The sequence below is a fragment of the Cyprinodon tularosa genome, unplaced genomic scaffold (assembly GCF_016077235.1).
Source record: "Cyprinodon tularosa strain WSP-4 unplaced genomic scaffold, ASM1607723v1 ctg56, whole genome shotgun sequence".
Classification (NCBI taxonomy): Eukaryota; Metazoa; Chordata; class Actinopteri; order Cyprinodontiformes; family Cyprinodontidae; genus Cyprinodon; species Cyprinodon tularosa.
This window is the reverse complement of record NW_024039296.1, coordinates 532501-553984: the sequence shown is the minus strand read 5'-3', so window position 1 is coordinate 553984 and position 21484 is coordinate 532501. Positions and strand designations below refer to the sequence as shown.

General features: G+C 38.7%; 1 protein-coding gene across 4 annotated transcripts in view; it reads left to right on the top strand.

Moving 5' to 3' along the window:
- Positions 1-20078, top strand: part of abcc8 (ATP-binding cassette, sub-family C (CFTR/MRP), member 8) — a 102835-nt gene extending 82757 nt beyond the window's left edge. For 2 of the 4 annotated variants that reach the window (XM_038305483.1, XM_038305486.1), the window contains exons 31-40: positions 62-164; positions 545-658; positions 4119-4239; positions 4428-4558; positions 4640-4718; positions 7294-7402; positions 8680-8783; positions 16162-16295; positions 19266-19328; positions 19757-20078. In XM_038305483.1, the coding sequence (XP_038161411.1) occupies positions 62-164; positions 545-658; positions 4119-4239; positions 4428-4558; positions 4640-4718; positions 7294-7402; positions 8680-8783; positions 16162-16295; positions 19266-19328; positions 19757-19894 (1096 nt within the window). In that variant the 3' untranslated portion in view covers positions 19895-20078. The remainder of the gene's footprint in view (positions 1-61; positions 165-544; positions 659-4118; positions 4240-4427; positions 4559-4639; positions 4719-7293; positions 7403-8679; positions 8784-16161; positions 16296-19265; positions 19329-19756) is intronic. The other 2 variants (XM_038305485.1, XM_038305487.1) reach the window with 1 other exon arrangement.
- Positions 20079-21484: the final 1406 nt, after the last annotated feature.

Sequence of the window (21484 nt, the reverse complement as noted above, 5' to 3'; positions counted from 1 at the left end):
TCAGGGGAACTTTCACAGAGTTTGAGACGTTGTGGAACAAATAAAATCTTCTCTTCGGCAGGTATGAGCCCAGGTTCCGGCAGAGGCTGCTGCAGTACACCGACGCCAACAACATCGCTTCGCTCTTCCTAACGGCTGCCAACCGTTGGCTGGAGGTCCGCATGGTAATGACCCATCTGTTGTTTAGATATTTAAATTTCAGATCGGTTCTGCTTCTCTGTTGGTCTCTGATCTGACTCACAATCATCTCAGAGTATATGGCTAACTGCTCCCTCTGTTCAATTACTGGTAAACCAGTGGCCTGATTTGGCTATTTCCATAAAATGCAGTCTTCATGTCATGTTTAATGCCTCAGCTGCTGTTCCTTCATAAGTTGCTGACAAAGCCTTGACATGTTAATTAGACCGTGTGGAGAAATGCAGAAAACTACACATGTTCATCAGTTTGATGTGCTCTGTCAATAAACCAATGTTCCCCAAGGATCACTCTACCTTCAATGTGTCCTGTTCAGCTGCTCATCGAGTTTCCTTGCTGTGTTCTGCAGGAGTACGTTGGAGCCTGTGTGGTGCTGGTGGCGGCTGTAGCGTCAATCACTAATTCTCTGTACAACCAGCTACCCCCTGGCCTGGTGGGGCTGGGACTCACATACGCTCTCATGGTGAGCATGTTTTATTCTTTAACTAAGATCTCGTACATTTAAAGTATGCAGCAACAGCTGCACATCTGCACAAAGAAAAGCCATATTCATTTTAACTCAAGGTTCATCACTAAGACATCATAATTTGCCTTTCTTACTATACAAAAAACTTTTTATTGGATTGTTTTGGTTAAAAAATATAATCTTGTTGCTGCAGATTGAATTTATCTTGATTTCAATTGTCTTTTTATAAAGTCGTAGGGAAGTCATATTTAAGTGTCAAATCATTCTGGCTTCAACATTTATATATATGTACTCTTTCTCAGACAATATTGTCTCAAAAGTTAGAAAATGTCTATTTTTAAAAACACCCTATCTTAAAATCTGTGGGGGGGTTTTCGTTATCTTATGCAGGCCAGTTAGTTATACGTCAGCTTGTACACCTAAATTTGGCCAATCATATATCAACGGTCATCTGTCAATAAAAGATTTTCGGTCATAGCATCTTCATATGTCGCAGCTTATATACACAACAATTGAAATAAGAAATAAGAATCATTTACTTTACCATTGAGTTACGCCCAAGTGTTCTTTGATGGACGTCTGTGTCTTCAGCAGGCGTAGAGCCAACAGAACTGCCAGCATTGTGAGGCAAGGGCTCAAACATGTACGCCAGTAAGCCTTCTAACCAAACCAAGCTTCTGCCACCCTGGTGTCCTCTTCCACAACAACTTCGTCCCCACTTTCCTCCTCTAAATAAAAAATTTAAGACGGAGGAGACTCATCCATGACCTCCTACACAAAACTCTCCTCCTCCTGTTAGTTTCATCTGTGCATAGCGTTCCTTGACAGTGTCGTTGCTAAGTGCTAATGGTCCCAATGTAATTTCCCATTGGGAACCTACTAGCACTAAGTTGCTAACTGGTTAGCAAGATGCTTCTGAGACACCGGCGACAACCAAACTTGCTTGCAAACCTTCTACCACAACAATCCTGCCCCCTAATGATGTTCACTTTATTCACTCGTGTAAAGTCGGGCACCAATCGGGAGAATGCAGAAATGCAAAGGTTGGAACAGCCGCTTCCCTACAACTTCCCTACGAGCAGCGTGGTTAATTGCTGCAACCCCACCATCCCACCCCAGTTTTTTATAAATCATCTGATCAGTGCATAGTTATTTATTCATTGGCTGAACTGAACTAATAATCCCAAACTTCAGAGAAGGTGGTGGCCTAATATTTGGAAAGCAGGGCTCTAGCATCCCTGCTTTAAATGCAAAGGATAGATCTCACTATAAAAGGGTACGTCCTTTCCTTTTTTGGATGAATCTTATTGCAAATTTACATGACAGACCAATCCAAACTAGTGCATGTTTGTGAACTGGAAAGAAAACATGGGACATGGAAAATCAACAAAAAAAAAGGCATTTATTTTTATCGACCTGTACTCTGACTGCCTACAAATTGATAGACTTCCATGTACTCCTTCCTTTTTTAGATGAAAGGTTGAACCGTGCTTCTTGACATAATTAAAGCTTTTGATATAATTTCACAATATTACTTTATTTTTAAAAACCTGAATGTTCTTTGGTCTTTGTGTTCCTGTTTATTTACTATGAGACAAACACATAGGACTAGATTTTATTCAGAAGTAAAAACAGAGTTGAGTACAAGTGCTTGATATAGTTTTTGCATCAAACTGTGACAACTATGCATGGCTTTGTGTTGGTTTATTGCATAAAAATGTTGTTTATGTGTGAAAAAAATTTGTCATAGACAGAAATATGTACTCTCACAGATATTGCCTCTACCAAGAAGGTTTTATTTTGCACTTACATTCACAGCAGAAGAAACTGTAAGAGCCTGAAATTCACTGCCTCCCAACTTTTTTTGTTTAAGTCTAGCAATCTCTTTTCCATTTGAGTTTAAATGTACTCCACATACTCAGTCATTAGATTTCCAATCTTGGAACGGTTCCTACAATTTGTTTCTCATCTTGGTTCAGTTTTTTTTAAAGCGGCCCTTCTGTACTCCATTATCTGCACTATGCCTTCAACACTCTCTTGTAATATTTGCAGATTTGCAAACACATCTTTAACCCGAAACTTGGATTGAAATGATTCATTTGAACAACTGCCCTGTCCACACATCATCATGTAGTGCTTTGTTGCAATGCACCTCTCAGAAGTCAGTGGCACACATGTACAGTAATCCAGTGCATCCTTGTAAATATTGCAAAGAAAAAGGGATTTAAAAAAAATGTAGATATTGTAATTGTAGGTGTAATTGAACATTTAAAAATTAGTTTAATTCTTTGAAAATGAAACTAGTTTTTTTTATTTTTGCTAAAAGATTGAGATGAATGAACAAGGCTGAATTTTTGACCACAGAAAAAAAAATGAATATAAAGTAAAGTATAAAGTTTTTGGTGTCAGTCCTTTTTTCTTTTGTCTTATTATAAAGAACATTGGCAAATTAGAAATCACATCATCTTATATTTTAGCAGAAACAATTCCTCAACCTTATTGTCCAGGTTACCATTGGATATAAACACCACTTTGCAGAAAACTTGGCAAAATCATGAGGTCAAATGTGATCTGCAGGGTCTGCAAGGTCCACCTCTGTCTTAAAGCTGAGCCTAAATGCTTCATAGCATACAACCATTAATCTAATGTTGCCAACTTTGTGTGATATTCTACCTGCGGTAAATTAAGATTGAAACAAGTAAGTTAATTCTGTTAAAAATGTTATAAGAAAATTAAAACTGTTAAAAGGCTAACTTAAAAGTGAAAAAGCTGATTAAAAAGGTAATAAGCTATGCTAAAAAATAAGAAATTAAAGTTCCAACATCAGCATTAATATTTATAATAATTTAACTCTATTGATCTCACATTGGAGAAATTTACCTCTGCATTTAACCCGTTCCCTGGGGAGCAGTGTGGGGTTAAGGGTGTTGCTCAGAGACCCAGACTGTGGGAGTGGGGCTTTAACTAAGAACCTCAGGATTCCAAGCCCTATGCCCTAACCACTAGGCCGCCACTACACAGGGTTATTTAGGGTTATGCTGTACCATAATGTTTCTTTCTATCTATAACTTTTTATTTTTATTTTTTTATCATGTGACTATTTTTGATAATTATACTGACCTTGAGTTTTTGCCAAGGAAATACTTTTTTTTCTTGTTCTGTCCTCCAATAACACTCTTGACTTGAAGGTATTTTACTGTACAACCTATAAATGGTTAATTGTTTTTCTTTTTTGAGTGTTTTATGATTGTTTTTAAGTACTTTAAAATTGGAAAACAATCTTAAAAGATAATAATGTTATTAGATTTTCTCAAAAATCTCTGACACTTTAGTCCTTTTGCCTGATTCAGCCTTTCTGTCACGCAGCATTCAGACTACGCAGTGCAGTCATGTAGCTGTGTGTCCAGGCTGGGGGGACTACGTGAGTTCAACTGTCCTTGCTGTCCTCTTGTATCAGGTGTCTAACTACATGAACTGGATGGTGAGGAACTTGGCAGACATGGAGGTGCAGCTTGGTTCCGTCAAGAGGATTAATGGCCTGCTCAAAATTGAACCGGAGAATTACGAGGGACTCCTCAGTGAGTGGAGCAGTCATATTTCAGCCCGCACCCTTTTAGTCTTTAACTGTGTTTATACCAAAGACTTTTAGCCTCTAATGTTTTGCATTCATAGAGTTTTAATTCTGATATAAAATAAAAATAATAATCCTTTCTTTGATTTGCTCTAACCAAAAAGAGCAAACAAGAATGTATTGTGTGTGTCTCAGGTGTCTCTCAGGTACCCGAGGGTTGGCCTCGACAAGGAGAAATAAAGATCCAGAATCTGAGCGTCCGTTATGATGCCACACTAAAACCTGTGCTCAAAAATGTCAACGCACATGTGCATCCCGGTCAGAAGGTGAGCAGTGAGCGTGTGAATGTAACTGTCTGTAGAGACTCTACAGATCAGAGCCATTTACCTGGATTTTTATTATTTTAGGTGGGGATCTGTGGAAGAACTGGCAGCGGGAAATCTTCTTTTTCCTTGGCCTTCTTCCGCATGGTGGACATGTTTGAGGGTAAAATTTCATTTAACATCACAGATAAAGACCTGTTTGTTAGCACTTCTGGTAAAGATGTGGAAAAAGGCATATTATAGATAAATATTCTACAACTGCTTAATCTGAAAACATAAATACAGAAAAGGTTTGATTTTAGGAGATCTATTCAATACAGAAAAAAGAATCATGTTGGTAAGATTTAAACCAAATCCTTCGTGGCTCATTTATTATTACCCCCAGTAGTCCAGTTGTAAAAAAAAAAAAAAAAAAAGAAGGGGGAGGGTGGCTATTTTCTTTTCTTTTCTGGAAGCATACATAGCCTAATTAATATAGTCTATTAACCTAAAGCAATATGCATGCTATGGTTGTTACATGTCAGGTACACCGGTCATTGACCTTGGCTTTTGCACCTTACAGTAGAACTGCAGTCAGTCCCTTTTCTTTTGTTGGACTCTTCTGTTCATCTCAGGATTCTTCTTAGCTCTCTTAGGGATTAAGATGACTGTGAAAGATCGACCAACTTTTTTTGGTTAATTTTTCCATAAAGGTTGGAACATTTTCCTGCTGACAAACCTGATGATGACAAACTTGTGTATATTTTCTAATAATCTCCACCAGATTGTTAGAAAACAAACATTTCTAAGATGCTTTCTAAGGCCTTGGGAAGATAAACAGTGATACAGATCCTCCACCGTCCTTTACAATCGTAACATGAGTAGGAGGGCATTGATTACAAATGATACATTTAGGTAGAATCGAGTAATTTCTTTATGGATACTTGGTAAGTTTAGGATGCTACATTTTTCTTTTGTTTGCTTTGAGATATTAGTTTACCTCCTTTAACATTCCCCGTACCAAGCAATGTGGTAATCTTATGGGTCTCTCTCCAGCCTGGTGGATAAAGGAAGAGCTTTCTGTGTCGCCTCATATTCATACATGTGGGAAACAGGAAATGAAACAAAGTGAAAAGGAATTTACTTATTGTAGAGATTAAAATATTTGATTTCAAAACGAAGTCTTAAAAGTTTTTGGGTTTTTTTCTGGATGTGTTTTTTTTTATCTAGTTGCTCCGTAATCCTTCCTGATTGGGACAGAAAATAACTTTGATAGCTAAAATAAAAAGAGTCGTTTTTAATTACATATATGATTAGACATCTGGCTGCTTGTCTTTTTCTTTTATTATACGTTTTTAAATATTTTTTTACTATGAGTGGTTTTTGTATAGTGGCACGGTGAGGCCACTTTTTAATGGAGGCACTGAAAAGCATTAAACAGAAAAATATTTTATCATTTAAAATATATGAAGTGAACAGCAAAATCAAAAAGGCACTTGTGCACTAAATTAATTGCAATTTGCACCCCATTTAGTTTAAATAGAAGTTTATGCTTATATATTGTATATTTCTAATTTCATGGAAAATAAAGCAACTGAAATAATTAGTTCCTAAACAAATATCTACTAAAAGATGAAAAAGAGCCCTTCTTTGGGATATTAGGTCAATTTACAGAGTTACCAGTTTTAATAAGATAATAACTAGAAGGTTAGTAAACTCATAAATTATTGTTTATTTTGTTAAAGATCAGAATCAGCAGATGAAACTATGATCCAATCTCTGTAGGACTTAACTATCACCTTCATATTTAGATCATACTTAAAACAAAACTGTAAAGGAAAAAATGAAATGGGTCCAAGGAAGGGACCCATTAGTCGTAGTACATCTATTCCAGTGCATATGATCATTACAGGTTTTTCTTTTTAGCATTTTGTCTTCAGCACAGCAGCAATAGCAATAAAAATAGAATGTAGCTATGATTTAAATTAACTGCTTCAATTGGGTTAAAAGGTAATTAAATCAAGTTGATCCAATTGAATCACTTAATTTATAAGTTGCCAAGATGAATAAATGAAGTTGGGCAAACTTAATTCAGTTACTTGTTACAAATGGAAGCAATTCATTTTAGTTGTAGCTGCACTCCCTCTTTAGACTGCAGGGAGCTAGGAACAGTTGTACAGGGGCTCTGGCCCCTGGTGGCCCCCGTGTAGAACCGCCCATGGCTTTGTACACCATAAAGCTGGCCCTGTTTAAACGGCTCACAGTGCTCTAAATTTGCCCCATGCATGCTGTTGTTCTGATTGTCCTCTCAGAATGTAAACAGACATGGTGTCTGTGCACAAATCAACCTTTTTAACAGATTCACCATGTTTTCTTCAATTTTGATTACATTTCTTATTGAAAGTACCTTAGTGTCCAAAAAGATTTTGAAAATATGAGGCATAAAATAAAAACTCTTTCAGCATTATTAGGAAAGGAAATTATGGATATTCTTTGAGAGGAATAATAATTGAGTCACTGGTGAGATTTGTTAAAGTAATTATTTCTCCTCTGAATAAATGTACAGAAACTGTAACCGTTTTTAAATAATTTCAGTGACAAATGATCCTGCTGCAGTAAAAAAAAGATGAATTTATTATACGACCTTTTTGCATACTGAACGTGGGTGCCTACTAATTTGTCTCTCTATATTCCATTACTGCTTTAGGCTTTCAAAGAAGTAAAACAATAAAACTACCATCTCTTTTCCTTTTTCATAGGGAGGATTGTGATTGACAACATCGACATCTCCAAGCTGCCTCTGCAGACCCTCAGGTCTCGGCTGTCAATCATCCTTCAGGACCCCTTCCTGTTCAGCGGCACCATCCGGTACGACGAACTCCAACAGGAAGGCTCGTTAATGGAGGTTTAGATCAGATTGTGCTGATAGCGTTCTTAGTTAATGAAGAGGGACACAGAACATTTCCAGTAGGACCAACATTTGGGAAAGCTGTGCCAACCATTAATCACACTTATCTGAAACATGAGTAGAGCTGCTTATAGATAAGAGGCGTTTCTCTGAAATGTTCAGAAGAGCTGCCTATTTATAAACATCAGTACATACCATAAAAGTCCCTTCATGCTGGAGGACAGACAATGAGGATTTTAAAAAGGCAGCAGTTTTTGGATACGTAAAGGTATAGTGGAGGATTTCCGCAAATTTTTGCAAAGACGCACCCTCTTAAAAAAAAAAATGCACATGCACAACCCTTTATCTGCTCCCAAGAGGGAAGTCCTATTAAATGCATGCGAGAGTATGCACAAGCCTATTTCTCCTCATGCATGCTTTAAAAGTGGCTGTTTGCATCGCTCATACAAGTTTATTGTGCCCGAGCATCCGCCCGAACCCCTAAATCACTCAATCGTTATATAGAGCGGGGACTATATAGTGGACATTATAGGAAACTCAGTTAACTGACCATTCGGACAGATGATCACTGCTTTTCGCTCCCCATTGGTCACATAACTGCTCCTCCACTTTGGGGGCCTGTGCCATCTTTGATATAAGTCGCCGCTGTCAGGTAGCGACAGCCTATGTTAACAACAGGCCGCTATGACAGCAAATCCCATAATGCTTTGCAAGGAGCACTCCCGTGCAAATCACACTGGGATATATCTGCCTTTTCTGAGGCCTTTCTTTTCTTCTCATACACTTCACAGACACTTTTTCTCTTTCGACCCTCGGCCATTTTCAAAGAACAGTGGTGAGAAAGGTGAGATTCAATGACTGTTTAAAACCATAACTCACCACAGATATACAAGTGAAAGTATGCATGCGCAGAAAAATATAGCTAACGGGACGAGCACGTAGGACGGCCTTACATAAACATATCACCAGAATTACTGACAATTAAGAGGAACACTTATATAGATGATCCAATAAAAGTTTGTTCTCTATACCTTTAAGTATAGATTAAAAGTTCTGGATCAATGTTTAAACAGCTTTATTGAAATGAAAGATTTTACTGTAAAATCTACATGCACAATTTTTCATATCTTAGATGAATGAGAAAAGTTTCTGCTATTTTTCTTTTATGTATTTATATATTTGTCATGTTTTAACTAAGAGCAGTTTTAAATGTTGGTTGGTGGGTACATGTGTGCAGGTTCAACCTGGACCCAGAGATGAAGGCGACGGATGAGATGTTATGGGAAGCTCTGGAGATCGCCCAGCTAAAGCCTGTTGTTAAAACCTTGCCAGGAGGTCTGGGTAGGAGAAAACAAACGCTGGCATTCAGTTTGATATAAACGCTTCATCACCTCTCCGTGCCATCGCTGAGCGTCTGTGTTCAAGGAACAAACGGCTGTATCAGGTCGCTTATGCGTTAAATTTTTAACTTACTTCACCTTCTCAATACCGCAGATCTGACAGCTGACGCCTGCCGCAGACTCAGGGTCACATCTGGTGTTTCACTGACTTGTAAAAGTATTCATACCTCATGAATTTCTATCCATGTTGTATTTTAATCTGGTTTTATAATATAAAAAAAGAAAAAAAAAACAGAGATTGTTTAAAAAAAAAAAAAAAAACATAGTGTCTGGTTTGTAGTGGTTTAAAAAGTGTTGCCTATATTTGTTATATTCAGTCTCTGTCTATAAAAAATCATCCAAAGCGCAGCTGGTAGACTTTCTAAACCCAGATATAAACTAATTTTCCACATCATTTATACAGTTCAGGTTGGCTTCCTGTAGACTTTGCAATATGTTTAATGTACTTATTCTCACCTGTGGTAATCTCTTTTCCAGATTCCTCAGAAGAAGCCTGGCTTTATCTGTCAGGTTTTAACCAAATACTCTGCTGTTCTTAACCTTCCATCCCAGGCTCAGAATCTGCTGCCATTTTAACGCTGAAAACCTTCAGTCTGCAGCTCCTCTGAGACTTTTTTTTAGCAGTTTTTTAAATAAGTATTTTTAAATAAATATATTTTATAAATATAACATATTATTAATGATAAGATAAACTAATAACACCCCAAAATGAGCTGATGCACCTTTATGTACCTTTATACCTTCAGAATATTTCTAATTGGCTCTATGTAGTTGTGTGTAATTGGAAAACTAACATGTTTCACCAACCCAATGGTGACACGTGGTGGTGGCAGCATCATGCTTTGGAGATACTATTCTTCTACCGGGACATGAATATTCTTTGAAGAAAATTTTCATTAACTGATCAGAGTACATCTGAAGATGGGTGGAGCTGAATACAAGCAAGTCCTAGAGGAAAACCCGTTGAAGACTGGAAGAAGGCATATTGGAGCAGGACAATTGACTTAAATATACAGTCTGAGCAAAATTAAGTCAAGTCAAGTCAAGTCAGCTTTTATTGTCATTTTCTACATATGTACAAGACATACAAGGGAAATGAAATTACGTTTACTCTCTGCAATATACAAATATACAAGAAATATACAAGACTGACATTTAAAACTGACATAAAGTGCGGGACATGACAGGTAAGAGTGGTAAGATAAATATAAGTATGACATATAAATATTACAATAAAAAGCAATAAAAACAGCAGCAATAGTTTGTTCCAGGCTGAGGTAGTGCAGGTAAGGTGCAGTCTCTGGTACAGTGTGTGTGTGTGGGTGTGTGTGAGAGAGAGAGAGAGAGACAGAGAGAGAGAGAGAGGGGCAGTCTTAGCTTCCTGTCTGCCTGGTGGCTGGAGCAGACCGTGTGGGGAGGGGGTGGAGGGAGTTCAGCATTCTGATGGCCTGGTGGATGAAGGTGTTCGCCAGCCGGGTGGTTCTGGACCGTAGGCTTCTGTACCTCTTTCCGGAGGGCAGGAGACAGATCAGGTTGTGTGCTGGGTGCGTGTCATCCTTCAAAATTGTGAGGGCTTTGTGGGTGAGGCGGCTGGAGTAGATGTCTTGCAGGGAGGGGAGAGGTGCCTTGATGATCCTCCCAGCTGTGTTCACTATACGTTGCAGGGCTTTCCTGTTGTAGTCAGTGCAGCTCCCGCCCCATACAGTGATACAGCTGGTGATGATGCTTTCAATGGCTCCTCTGTAGAAGGAGGTCATGATGGCTGGTGGGGCACTGGCCTGATTCAGCTTCCGCAGGAAGTAGAGGCGTTGTTGGGCTTTCTTGACCAGTGATGCAGTGTTGGTGGTCCAGGAGAGGTCGTCGCTGATGTGCACTCCAAGGAATTTAATGCTGCTCACCCTCTCCACAGCAGCGCCATCGATGGTCAGTGGCAGGAGTCGGCGGGGACCTTTCTGGAAGTTGACAACAATCTCCTTTGTCTTGCTGACATTCAGTAGGAGGTTGTTGTCACTGCACCACTTGGCTAGGTGGTCCACCTCTGTCCTGTAGTGTGTCTCGTCACCGTTGGAGATGAGTCCCACCAGGGTTGTGTCGTCTGCAAACTTCACCAGGTGGTTAGTGCTGTGGGTTGTTTTGCAGTCGTGTGTGAGTAGGGTGAAGAGCAGAGGGCTTAGCACGCACCCTTGTGGAGCTCCTGTGCTCAGCTTGATAGTGTCTGAGGTGTTGTTACCGACGCGCACAACTTGCGGTCTCTGGCACAGGAAGTCCAGCAGCCAGTTACAGAGGGAGGTGCTGAGGCCCAGTTTGTCCAGTTTGCATATCAGCTGTTGGGGTATAATTGTATTGAATGCTGAGCTGAAGTCGATGAACAGCATTCTCACATAAGAGTTTTTTTTCTCCAGGTGAGTGATGGCTGGGTGCAGAGCTGAGTTGATGGCGTCCTCTGTGGAGCGCCGGGGTCTGTATGCGAATTGAAAGGGGTCCAGGGTGGGGGGGAGGATGGATTTGATATGTGTCATGACCAGCCGTTCGAAGCACTTCATGATGATGGGTGTCAGTGCTACGGGACGGTAATCGTTGAAGCAGGATGGAGATGGCTTCTTTGGCACCGGTATAATGGTGGCGGCTTTGAAGCAGGAGGGGACGACGGCTTGTTGTAGTGAGGTGTTGAAGATGTCGGTGAAAACATGCTTTAATTCCTCGGCACAGTCCTTCAGCACCCGTCCGGGGATGTTGTCTGGACCTGTTGCTTTGCGTGGGTTGATCCTGGTGAGAGCCCTCTTCACGCTATTGACAGGTAGACAGAGTGCTAGGTAGTGTGGCGGGGGAGGTGTTTTCTGTGGGTGGGTCTTGTTGTTTTCCTCAAAGCGTGCGAAAAAGCTGTTGAGGTCATTGAACAGGGATGTGTTGTTGTCGCAGCTCCGAGGTGATGGTTTGTAGTCAGTGATAGCTTGGATGCCTTTCCACAAGCTCCGTGCATCTTTGCTATCACTGAAGTGGGAGGTTATTTCCTGTGTGTATTCCTTTTTCGCCTTTTTGATGCCACGTGACAGGTTGGCCCTTGCTGTTTTCAGGCTCGCTTCGTCCCCAGCTTTGAAGGCTTTGTCTCTAGCCCTCAGCAGCCTGTGGACATCCCCTGTCAACCATGGCTTCTGGTTGGCCCGGGTGATTATTGTTTTTGTGTTCGTGACATCATCTATGCATTTTGTGATGTAGGAGGTGACTGTATCGGTGTACTCTTCAATGTCTATTTAGTTGTTGTTGTTGGTGGCAGCTTGTTTAAAAATGTCCCAGTCAGTTATTTCAAAACAGTGTTGGAGAGCGGCCTGAGCACCATCTGGCCATACTCTCACCTCCTTTGAAACCGGTTTGGCGAGTTTTGCCTTTTGTCTGTATGCAGGGAGTAGGAGAACAGTTTGATGGTCAGAGAGTCCGATTGGGGGGAGGGGCGCTGCTCTATAGGCATCTTTGATGGGTGTGTATGCCATGTCCAGAGTGTTTTTTCCCCTTGTTGGAAATTTCACATGTTGGTGGTATTTTGGAAGGACGGGTGTTTTGTCTGTTGCTCACTGATTGCCTGGTACAGTTCGTGTATAGCCGCATTTCTCTCGCTGTTGCTGTTGGTTGGGGGAAAGTAAATTGCGACGAGCAAAATCGCACTGTATTCCCTCTGCAAGTAAAATGGGCGGCACTTTGTGATCATAAACTCTGCCAGTTGTGAACAGTGTCTATAAACTACCGTTACATCCTTGCACCACTCATCCCGAATGTAAACACAAACACCCCCTCCTCGTGTTTTACCTTCTTTCTTGAGTGCTCTGTCCGAACGGTAGCATGTCAGCTGATCCAGTTGTATGGCCGAGTCTGGGATGTTGTCGTGTAACCAGGATTCCGTGAAAATGTACACACAACAGTTGTCTAATGTCCGGTTCCCCGACCTCAAGAGTCTGATATGGTCCATTTTATTGTCCAGTGATCTCACGTTTGCAAGCAGAATGGACGGTATAGCAGGTCGAGAGGGGTTAGCTGCTAGCCTGTAGAAGATACCCCCGCGCTTCCCCCTCTTCCTTGTCCTCGAGCACCGCGGCCGGTGCCTCCTTGCCTGGTTAGATGCTTTAGGCGACTCCGTGGGGGTGCGCAGGATTCCCAGCTCCTGCAGCAGATTCTTTGTTTCCTCTTCCAAACTCCAGATCTTTCTGTTCCTTATATCCAATAAATCCTGTCGGCTGTGTTCATGCGTTCCGACACACACTGACGCGAATATGTTTAGATTAAAACATATTCATGTGTCAGACTGGCCCAGCCACAGTCCAGGTCTAAATAAGACAAGGAACATGTGGTAAGACTTAAAAATATTTTCTTCCTGCATCCTAACTTGGCTAATGCAAAGAAGAATAAGACGTGTTTGTCTAAATGAGCAAAGCTGGTAGAGAAATAAGCCAATGAGACTTTAGTCTCTGCAAAAAGTGGCTCTACAAAGTATCAAACGGAGTCAGAATACAAATGTATAGCTAAATTTTCAGACTTTCTCTTTGTCAGAACAAGAAAATCAGTCACGCAACACCACAATAAAACACAGTTAAATTTGTAGTTCAAATGAAGCAGAAAAGACCAAACTTTGACTGGTTATGAATACCTTAGCAAGTCTCTATATCTTGAAGCAAATAAACTGCTGTACACACATCAACTCTTACATTTAGCTTTACAGGGAGACTCCTACTGAAGTGTTTATTTTATCTTCAGCTTTTTTAGACAATTTTTAGTAAGAAAAAAGAGCAGCCGGTTGCTGTGAACATGAAATTACTGATAAATGCTGTCATTTAATTTTCTTTTTCCTCCTTTAGAGTCGGAAACCTGCTTCCTTTTGTAGTGCACACTACTCTAAACTCTAACCTGAGCCAGACGCTTAAGTAATTTATCTATTTATCCATCTATCTTATCTATATTTTTATTTTATGTTAATTAAGTTTCCCTATAATTTAAGGAAAATAACTGTGCAGTGTATATGCTACATAAAACAGTGTGCACTTCACTGCATGGATAATTGGGGAACATTGTTTATCAATACAGAGCTGAGGAAATTGAGCACAAATTAAAAATGGTTTCCAACATCCTCTATTTCAAAAGCTTAGATGTTAATGAATTCACCCTCAATCTTTTCACTGAAAGCTTTTGATTTTATTCATTTCTTAAGTTGAAAAAGGCTTTTATTTCAGGAGAACTCATAAATATTATACCCGTAAGGGAAATATTTATCATGTTACAGCTTCTAATACAGACTTCACTTCAATTATTGAGCAAGTTTAAAGTTTCAGAAAAGCCGTTGTTAGAGATACTTAGCTTACACTGCACTAAAGAGAACAGATGGTTATTGGACTGACTGGAATCTGCTCAGATTTTAGACAGATGCAAGCTGCAGACTGGTGAAAACTACTCTGCAAGCAGTTTATATCATCTCATTTGCAATCTTCAATTTCATAATTTTTTAAATAATAAAACAAATTCATGAATTTACCAAAACAAGAGATTCCTTTTGACGACTGTTTATTAACAGCGCAGACAAACACTGGTAGTTTATTATTTCAAGTTATTTGCATGTATGAAGGTTTTTGGAATAAGAGCAAAAGTTACATTTACTTGAGTTACTAATGACACAAATAGTAGTTTTACTGCACCATATTTTACTTTTACTTTAGTGGTATCTTTGTAACATGCTCCTCTTACTTGCTTAAAAAGTTTGGCTTCTCCATCCACTATGTCTATCATTACGGAAGGACTAAATAAGCTTTTTTGAAACATAAAAGTCCCAGGAAAACATAGTTCATGTTTAGGTCAGAATGAGCATTCTTTTTTCTACAGAGGCTTATTTTATATCTGGAATTGCTCCTGTTGCTTTGATGGCTCAAAAAAGGGAAAATCCACTAAGGCCACAGATGCACCATGGACTTGTTTTACGCAGGCAAAAGAAAAAAAATGTTCCAGGTAAACTCCTTTAGCTTTGTCAGTTTATTTTTTCCTTAGGCAAGCAAACAAAAAAGACAAACATTTACTCGATGTTTCTCTTGCGCTGGTAAAAAAAAAACCATACGCCCAGATGCATGCTGGTCCTACAATTGACTGCCTATTTATAAAAAAAATTATTAACCTAAATTAATCATAACTAACCAAAAAAATAAAGGAACATGACTAAATAACCGAAAAACATAATCTCATAACAGATATTAAACAATAAATTAAAATAAACTTAGCTAGATTATGCATGAAAACAAAAAACATTTTTAATCATTAACAAAAAATAATTGGCTCCTACAGCTACCATGACATTTGGAGGTCAAGCTTATAGGAAAGAAAGTTTTTATTGCAGGTCATTTTTCATTGTCCTAATACGTATAAATAACCTACTGTGAGGATTTGTTTCATAAGTTTTATTTTTGAAAAGAAAATGGGTTTGGGAAAGTGTTTCCTGCACCTCGATTTATTATCAGCTATTGTTTATCGGTTATTATTATTTTATTAGTCTTTAAAATACCTGAATTTGCAATTGAATTTACCTTTTGATCTATCATTTAATTGATAAATTGGATGTAATGCTGGGGTTTTATCCAGTACTTTTACTCTTAAGTCATTTCTTGTATGACTACTTTTTACTTTTACTGGAGTTAAAATATGCTGAAGTAGTGTTATTAGCCTGATCTTGACCTAGCTTGGAAAAACTAAAGATTTTATCCACTTTCCTTCAAAGTATCTAATAATCTCCTGATTATTTGCTCATAATTACACAGTGGGTCTAATATTGTAATTCTAAAGTCCACAACATGGGAAACAGTGTCTGCTGGTATTACTGGTATTTCCCCCAACACATAACAGGAAGTCCTTTTTTAAGTTTTATCCTCTGTTTTGTGAATCCGAACCCAAACTGGGGCTTTAAGCTAGTTTATTAACAGCAGTTAAGCAGGAAATTAAGATGTTTGACTTGCTGCAAGGGTCGTAAGGTTGGGAATCAAACTATGGACTCCCCTCTTCATCACACCCTGCCCCAGAAAAAGCTGCATCTTACACACACCTGATCAAAGAACACAGTTTTATTCAAATTAAAAAAATCTCCCACCTTTATGTTTGTGATGCTGTGACAAACAAAGTGAAACGGGGGAACACAGATCCATTTGTTTGGTGCCTCGAAGTTGTGAAATATTTTTTCTTATACATTTTCTTTCAAATGAAAGGTTGAATTTGTCTAAATTAAACGGTAATAATATCAGCAATGCCTCAGCATCTACATCGTTTGCAGCAGGTGAAGTTTGTGATTTTTTTTTTTTCAGACGCCATGGTGACAGAAGGTGGCGAGAACTTCAGTCAGGGTCAGAGACAACTTTTCTGCCTGGCCAGAGCCTTCGTGAGGAAGAGCAGCATCCTCATCATGGACGAGGCCACAGCCTCCATCGACATGGCAACGGTCAGTACGAGACTAACTACAAAAATATCTTGAGGCAGTGAAATGGAGACAAGGCGTTAAGGAAGGGAGGCGTGGGAAAAGAGAAAAGCAGAGATAGGAGAGATTAAAATGGTTTAAGGAGAAGTTAATTACAGTGAATCCTAGCTGATCTTAAAGTGAAGCATTAAGATCTATAAATAATTACATAGAGCTATCTATTTGGTCAAATGTCACACCCACTCAACATGAACCACATATTCCTATTGGGGTTTTCATAAATACTCTGAGTTGCTCTAGTCAGTGGTGGTAGAATAAGATTCAGCTGCAGAAAGTTTGCAAACAGAAAAGGAAGCGGAAATCAGAAACTAATGTGCATTTTCTTATATCCAATTTAGGGTGCAAAAAAAGAAAAAAGGCTAAAATATTTACTTAAGCCACCACTGATATTTAATTACATTTTTTTAGCAAGTTGCATCTCAGTACATGCTTTTAATAGCCATAAAATTTTATTTTTTATTCCTGCTTTTAAACCAGACCAATAAATCCTTGATGTTGAGGACCTTTCTGTAGAAAGTTCATTCTGTAAGCCAATGCTGCTTTATCTCCTCAAAATCCAATAATGATGCGTTAGAATCAATTTCCTCTTTGTACCGTTGCCTGTAAGTTTCATCCCGTAGGCCCAGACGGCCAGCCTCAGACTGAAGGAGAGTTTTCACAATGTCCAGAAATAACAAGGCATTTAATCTGTCATTAACTGGAAGAAGCTACAAAACTAGTTACTCTTAACAAGTTTACATCACAATGCCAATAAAAAGAGGAGCCATGCATGAATCAGCTATTTAAAGCTTTTAAAGCAGAAATAATTAGATATCTGCAAAGACACATCAGATAACTCATTGGGAAATGAGATGAGGATTAGAGGAAAATATAAAAAAGTATTTGGCTACAATAACAAGAAGGATGGTTGGTAAAGATTTTACTCCATTAACTACACTCCATTAACTACTAAGCATGGTGGTGGCAGCATCATTCTCCAGGTCTGCTGTAGCATTAAACATGTTTCTTTGTAACTCTCTACAAAACATTTACCGACATATTATTGTGGTTGCAAATGAATATATTTTAAATTATTTAGACACTGTAGAAATGTGATAAAATTTGCAGTAAATCTAAACGTTTGCACCCAACTTTTCTTTGTTTTTAAATTGTGGTTTTAAATTATATATTAAAAGGCAAACATGATCATTTTTACATATTTTCCTTTTCTGATGGCTTTATGTCTTAATGGTTTATACTGGTGTTGATTTTTAACCCTAAAACAAGGAATATGTAAAAAAAAAAAAAAAAGGTGAGGACAAGGAGGCTAATGTAGCTGAAAAATGCAAATGATTGATGTTGAGTTTGCAACCTTAAAAAGATGGGTATCAATTAAGAAGCACAATAATCAGCAAATATGAACAGAGTGATGGAAAGAAAAACTCAAATTGAAGTTCATAAAGTAATAATATATTTCCATACTGAGATTTATCCACTGAGATGGAGAAATTTGAATTAATAATTGAACTTTCTCACATTGGAGAAATGTAACTCTGCAATTAACCCAATCTGCCACCATTGGGGAGCAGGGGACTGCCATCGTGGCCCACCCGGGGAGCAGTGTGGGGCTAAGGTTCTTGCTCAGAGAGCCAGAATGGCAGTCTGTGGTAGTGGGGCTCGAACCCAGAACCTTAGGATTCCAAGCTCTATCCCCGAACCACTAGGCCATGACTCCCCACCAGAAGTGTTTTCTAATAACAGCATGTTGGATACTTCACAAGCAGGTGCCTGAAAAGGATTTAAAAGCCGTCTTTGATCAGCCTGTAATTCACCAGTGAGATTGATAACCTGACAAAACCTGTCATTCAAAACACTAAAGTTCTGGCAGCCTTCAGACAAGTACTTAGGTTCTACCCTGCTTTTAATCAGGATCCTAAACCTTATGCATACCCTCAGAAATATTTCATCCAAGTTTTAAGATTTATGTAAATGTATTAAATAACAAATTAATTATTCAATAAATCTTACATGATCCATATTCATTTGTATAATAAAGCTTATTTATTTAAAGTACTAAATCATCAGGTTTGTGTATTGAGTATTAATAAAATATGCTAACTCAAACACTAATGAAAATGCAACGTTGGGTTTATTTTATAGGTTTGTGCTAAAATTATACATTAAAAATAAGTAAATGGGTAGTAATAAAATTATATAAACTTTAAAATTTGGTTGAAATATCTTTGCGATTGTGTGAGCCAGATTTCAATTTCTCCCCAAAACTGTGTCACCAGCAAACTCAGTGATGGGAAGCCATGCAGTAGCTCTGCAGGCCTCATTATATCCCCATAACCAGTCCATGTTTGGCTTAAAATGGTTTAGTGATGTAGCTGTCAGTCACCATGTTCTAGGCTACCTTAGCTCTATGCTACCTTTTACGGTAAACTTTGGAATCTTTCAGTCAGAAGTATGACTGGCAGCAGCATACTGACAGAAGAAAATTCCTCCACTCTGTACCGTTTCAACCAAAACTGTAGTTTATAAATATGAGCTACTATGGAGAGAGAAACTGCAGCCTAAACCTGTGCTTTTAAGAGAGAGGAGAGTAAGAAGCAAGCAGAGCTGCCAGAGAGGATATGCATGAAGCTAAAAGAAAGTGAAATAAAGAGAGATCCACTAAGTGCATATAAGAGCCTGAGGGAAGTTTCTGTACATTCCGATGTTGTCCGCCTGAATGTTTACCCACAAACAGCTACGGTTTGAGTTTATAACACGGCAGTGAGGCCCTGGAGGAAACAAGAGTCAGCTTTTAATACACATACATTAACAGGAGTGGGAACAGAGTGAAACATGTTTTTTTTTCTGTATTCATGAAGTTAAATCATAAACATCTTTTAAGGCGAAGTGTAAAGTGAGCATTTTTGAACCAACATCCTCTTCCTCTGCATCCCACAGGAGAGCATCCTGCAGAAAGTGGTGATGACTTCTTTTGCTGACCGGACAGTAGTGATTATAGCAGTGAGTATCCTCCTCCTCTTCCTCCTCCAACCACTGCAGCAACATATAACAGCTATACATTTCCCCCTGAGAGTGCTGACCTTCATCTTGCTCTGCTAATGTGTTTCTCTTAAATGGCTGCAGATATCCTGCTGCTGATTATTATGGAAAGAGAAAAAACTAGGTCAAAAGAAATGAAGGAGCTTCCCTGATGTTTTTTTTTTGTCTTTATAAAGGTTTTGCAAAACATGAAGGTCACAATCTGTCAAAGTTTAACATTCTTAACCCAAGTTCAGCTATGTTTCTAGTTGAAACTCACTGACTTATGCATAATCATATCACTGCATGTAGGTTTTAGAAGATTGACAGTCAGTTGTATAGGAAGCTTTGACCGATGTCTATTTGAGTTTTCCCATTGCAGTAAATTACTTCCTCTCTCCCCCATGCAGCATCGAGTCCACACCATCCTAAACGCCGACCTGGTGATTGTGATGAAGCGAGGGATCATCCTGGAGTACGACAGACCCGAGGCCCTGCTCAATCGGGAGGACAGCGTCTTCGCCTCCTTTGTGCGAGCGGACAAATAGAGGAAGCGGCACGAGAAGTGAAAAGCCTTGGAAGCATCAAAGGAAGACATTCAAAGTGCAATTGTACCATGGAATAAATATATTCCTTTTATTTTTTAATCATGCTGTATTATATTTGTACATAAACTAATTGATTCTTTGTTAATAAAACATAAATTATCATCAAAATATGTTTTGATCTGAATTTTTCAGGTTTTACAAAAATCATCTTCAGCTCAATTTGAAGAAACTGTTAAAGAAAATACTAATGTTCCGCATTACACAAAACAAACACAAAATATTTTTTTTTAACTTAGACTAATTTATTGATTTGTTTTCTTTTTTAATTCCACACAAAGATGCAGTGTATTTTAAATAGCCCCCTATTAGTCTCATAGTAATTGCCTCCTTTACTGTTCTCAGTACACTAGCTAACGTGTAATTAGCTCCTCCATCTGCACCATTGACATGGGTGGTCCTACACAGGGGCCAGGTGGGGACAGTGCCCCTGTGCTCAATATGTAATGACGAATAAAATAATCTAATTTAATTATATGCACTGACACAGAAACCATAACTGATTGGTTACTTCGATCTATTTCTTTTTTTTCCACCTTTACACATTTATTTCTAAAATTATTTAAAAAGGAAGGTGTTGCACTTTTAGCTTTGTTGTATGGAGATTTTGTGACAGTTTTTTTCTGTCCACCAATTATTGTTTTCTGGCCGAGGACTGATCTTTCAAAAGCATGATATTCAAGTTTGGGCTGCACTGTGCTGCAGTGGGTAGTGCTCTTGCTTTGCAGCAAGAAGGTTCTGTGTTTAATAACTGCATGGAGTTTGCATGCATGGGTTCTCTTTGGGTACACCTGCTCTCTCCCACAGTTCAAAACCATGACTGTTAGGTTAATTGGCTTCTCTATTGCAACCTGTCCAGGATGTAACCCGCCTCTCACCCATAGACTCCCGAAGATACGGCACAAGCACCCGCACCTGCACCAGCCCCACCCTGACAAGGACTAAGCTAAGCCTAAGATGATGGATGGATATGCTAATTTCAATTTTGACTGATGCTGATATTTCATAACAGCTGTTGTAAAATCCCAGCACACACTGAATGTTTAAGTCTCATTTTATTGGGAAATACACATGTAAAACAATAAAAAAAAAATAATTTTAACTGCACAAGATGATGCTTTAAAAGATAAATGAAAAATTTACAGGATGATGCTTTAAAATATAAATGAAAAATTTACAGGATGATGCTTGAAAATATAAATGAAAAATTTACAGCATTGACATCAGCGGCTACAATTGGTTTTACATATCTGCCAATCACAAACCTCCCAATATTAAGAAAATCATGACCAATAAATCGGTTTCCCACCCCTCCATTTTATCTGCCATTTCTTCAGAGTCGCACATGGCTTTTACAATCTGCATCTGACTTAATATATAAAAAAATAAATGATTGCCTTCTTTTTTTGTTCTGAGCCCCCATGAATAACCCCCCATATAATTGGGTCTAGAACCGCCACTGACCTGAGGTGATTTGGTTCAACAGAAATAGTATTGGCAAATTTTCTTTGTTTAATAAATTAATTGCATGTG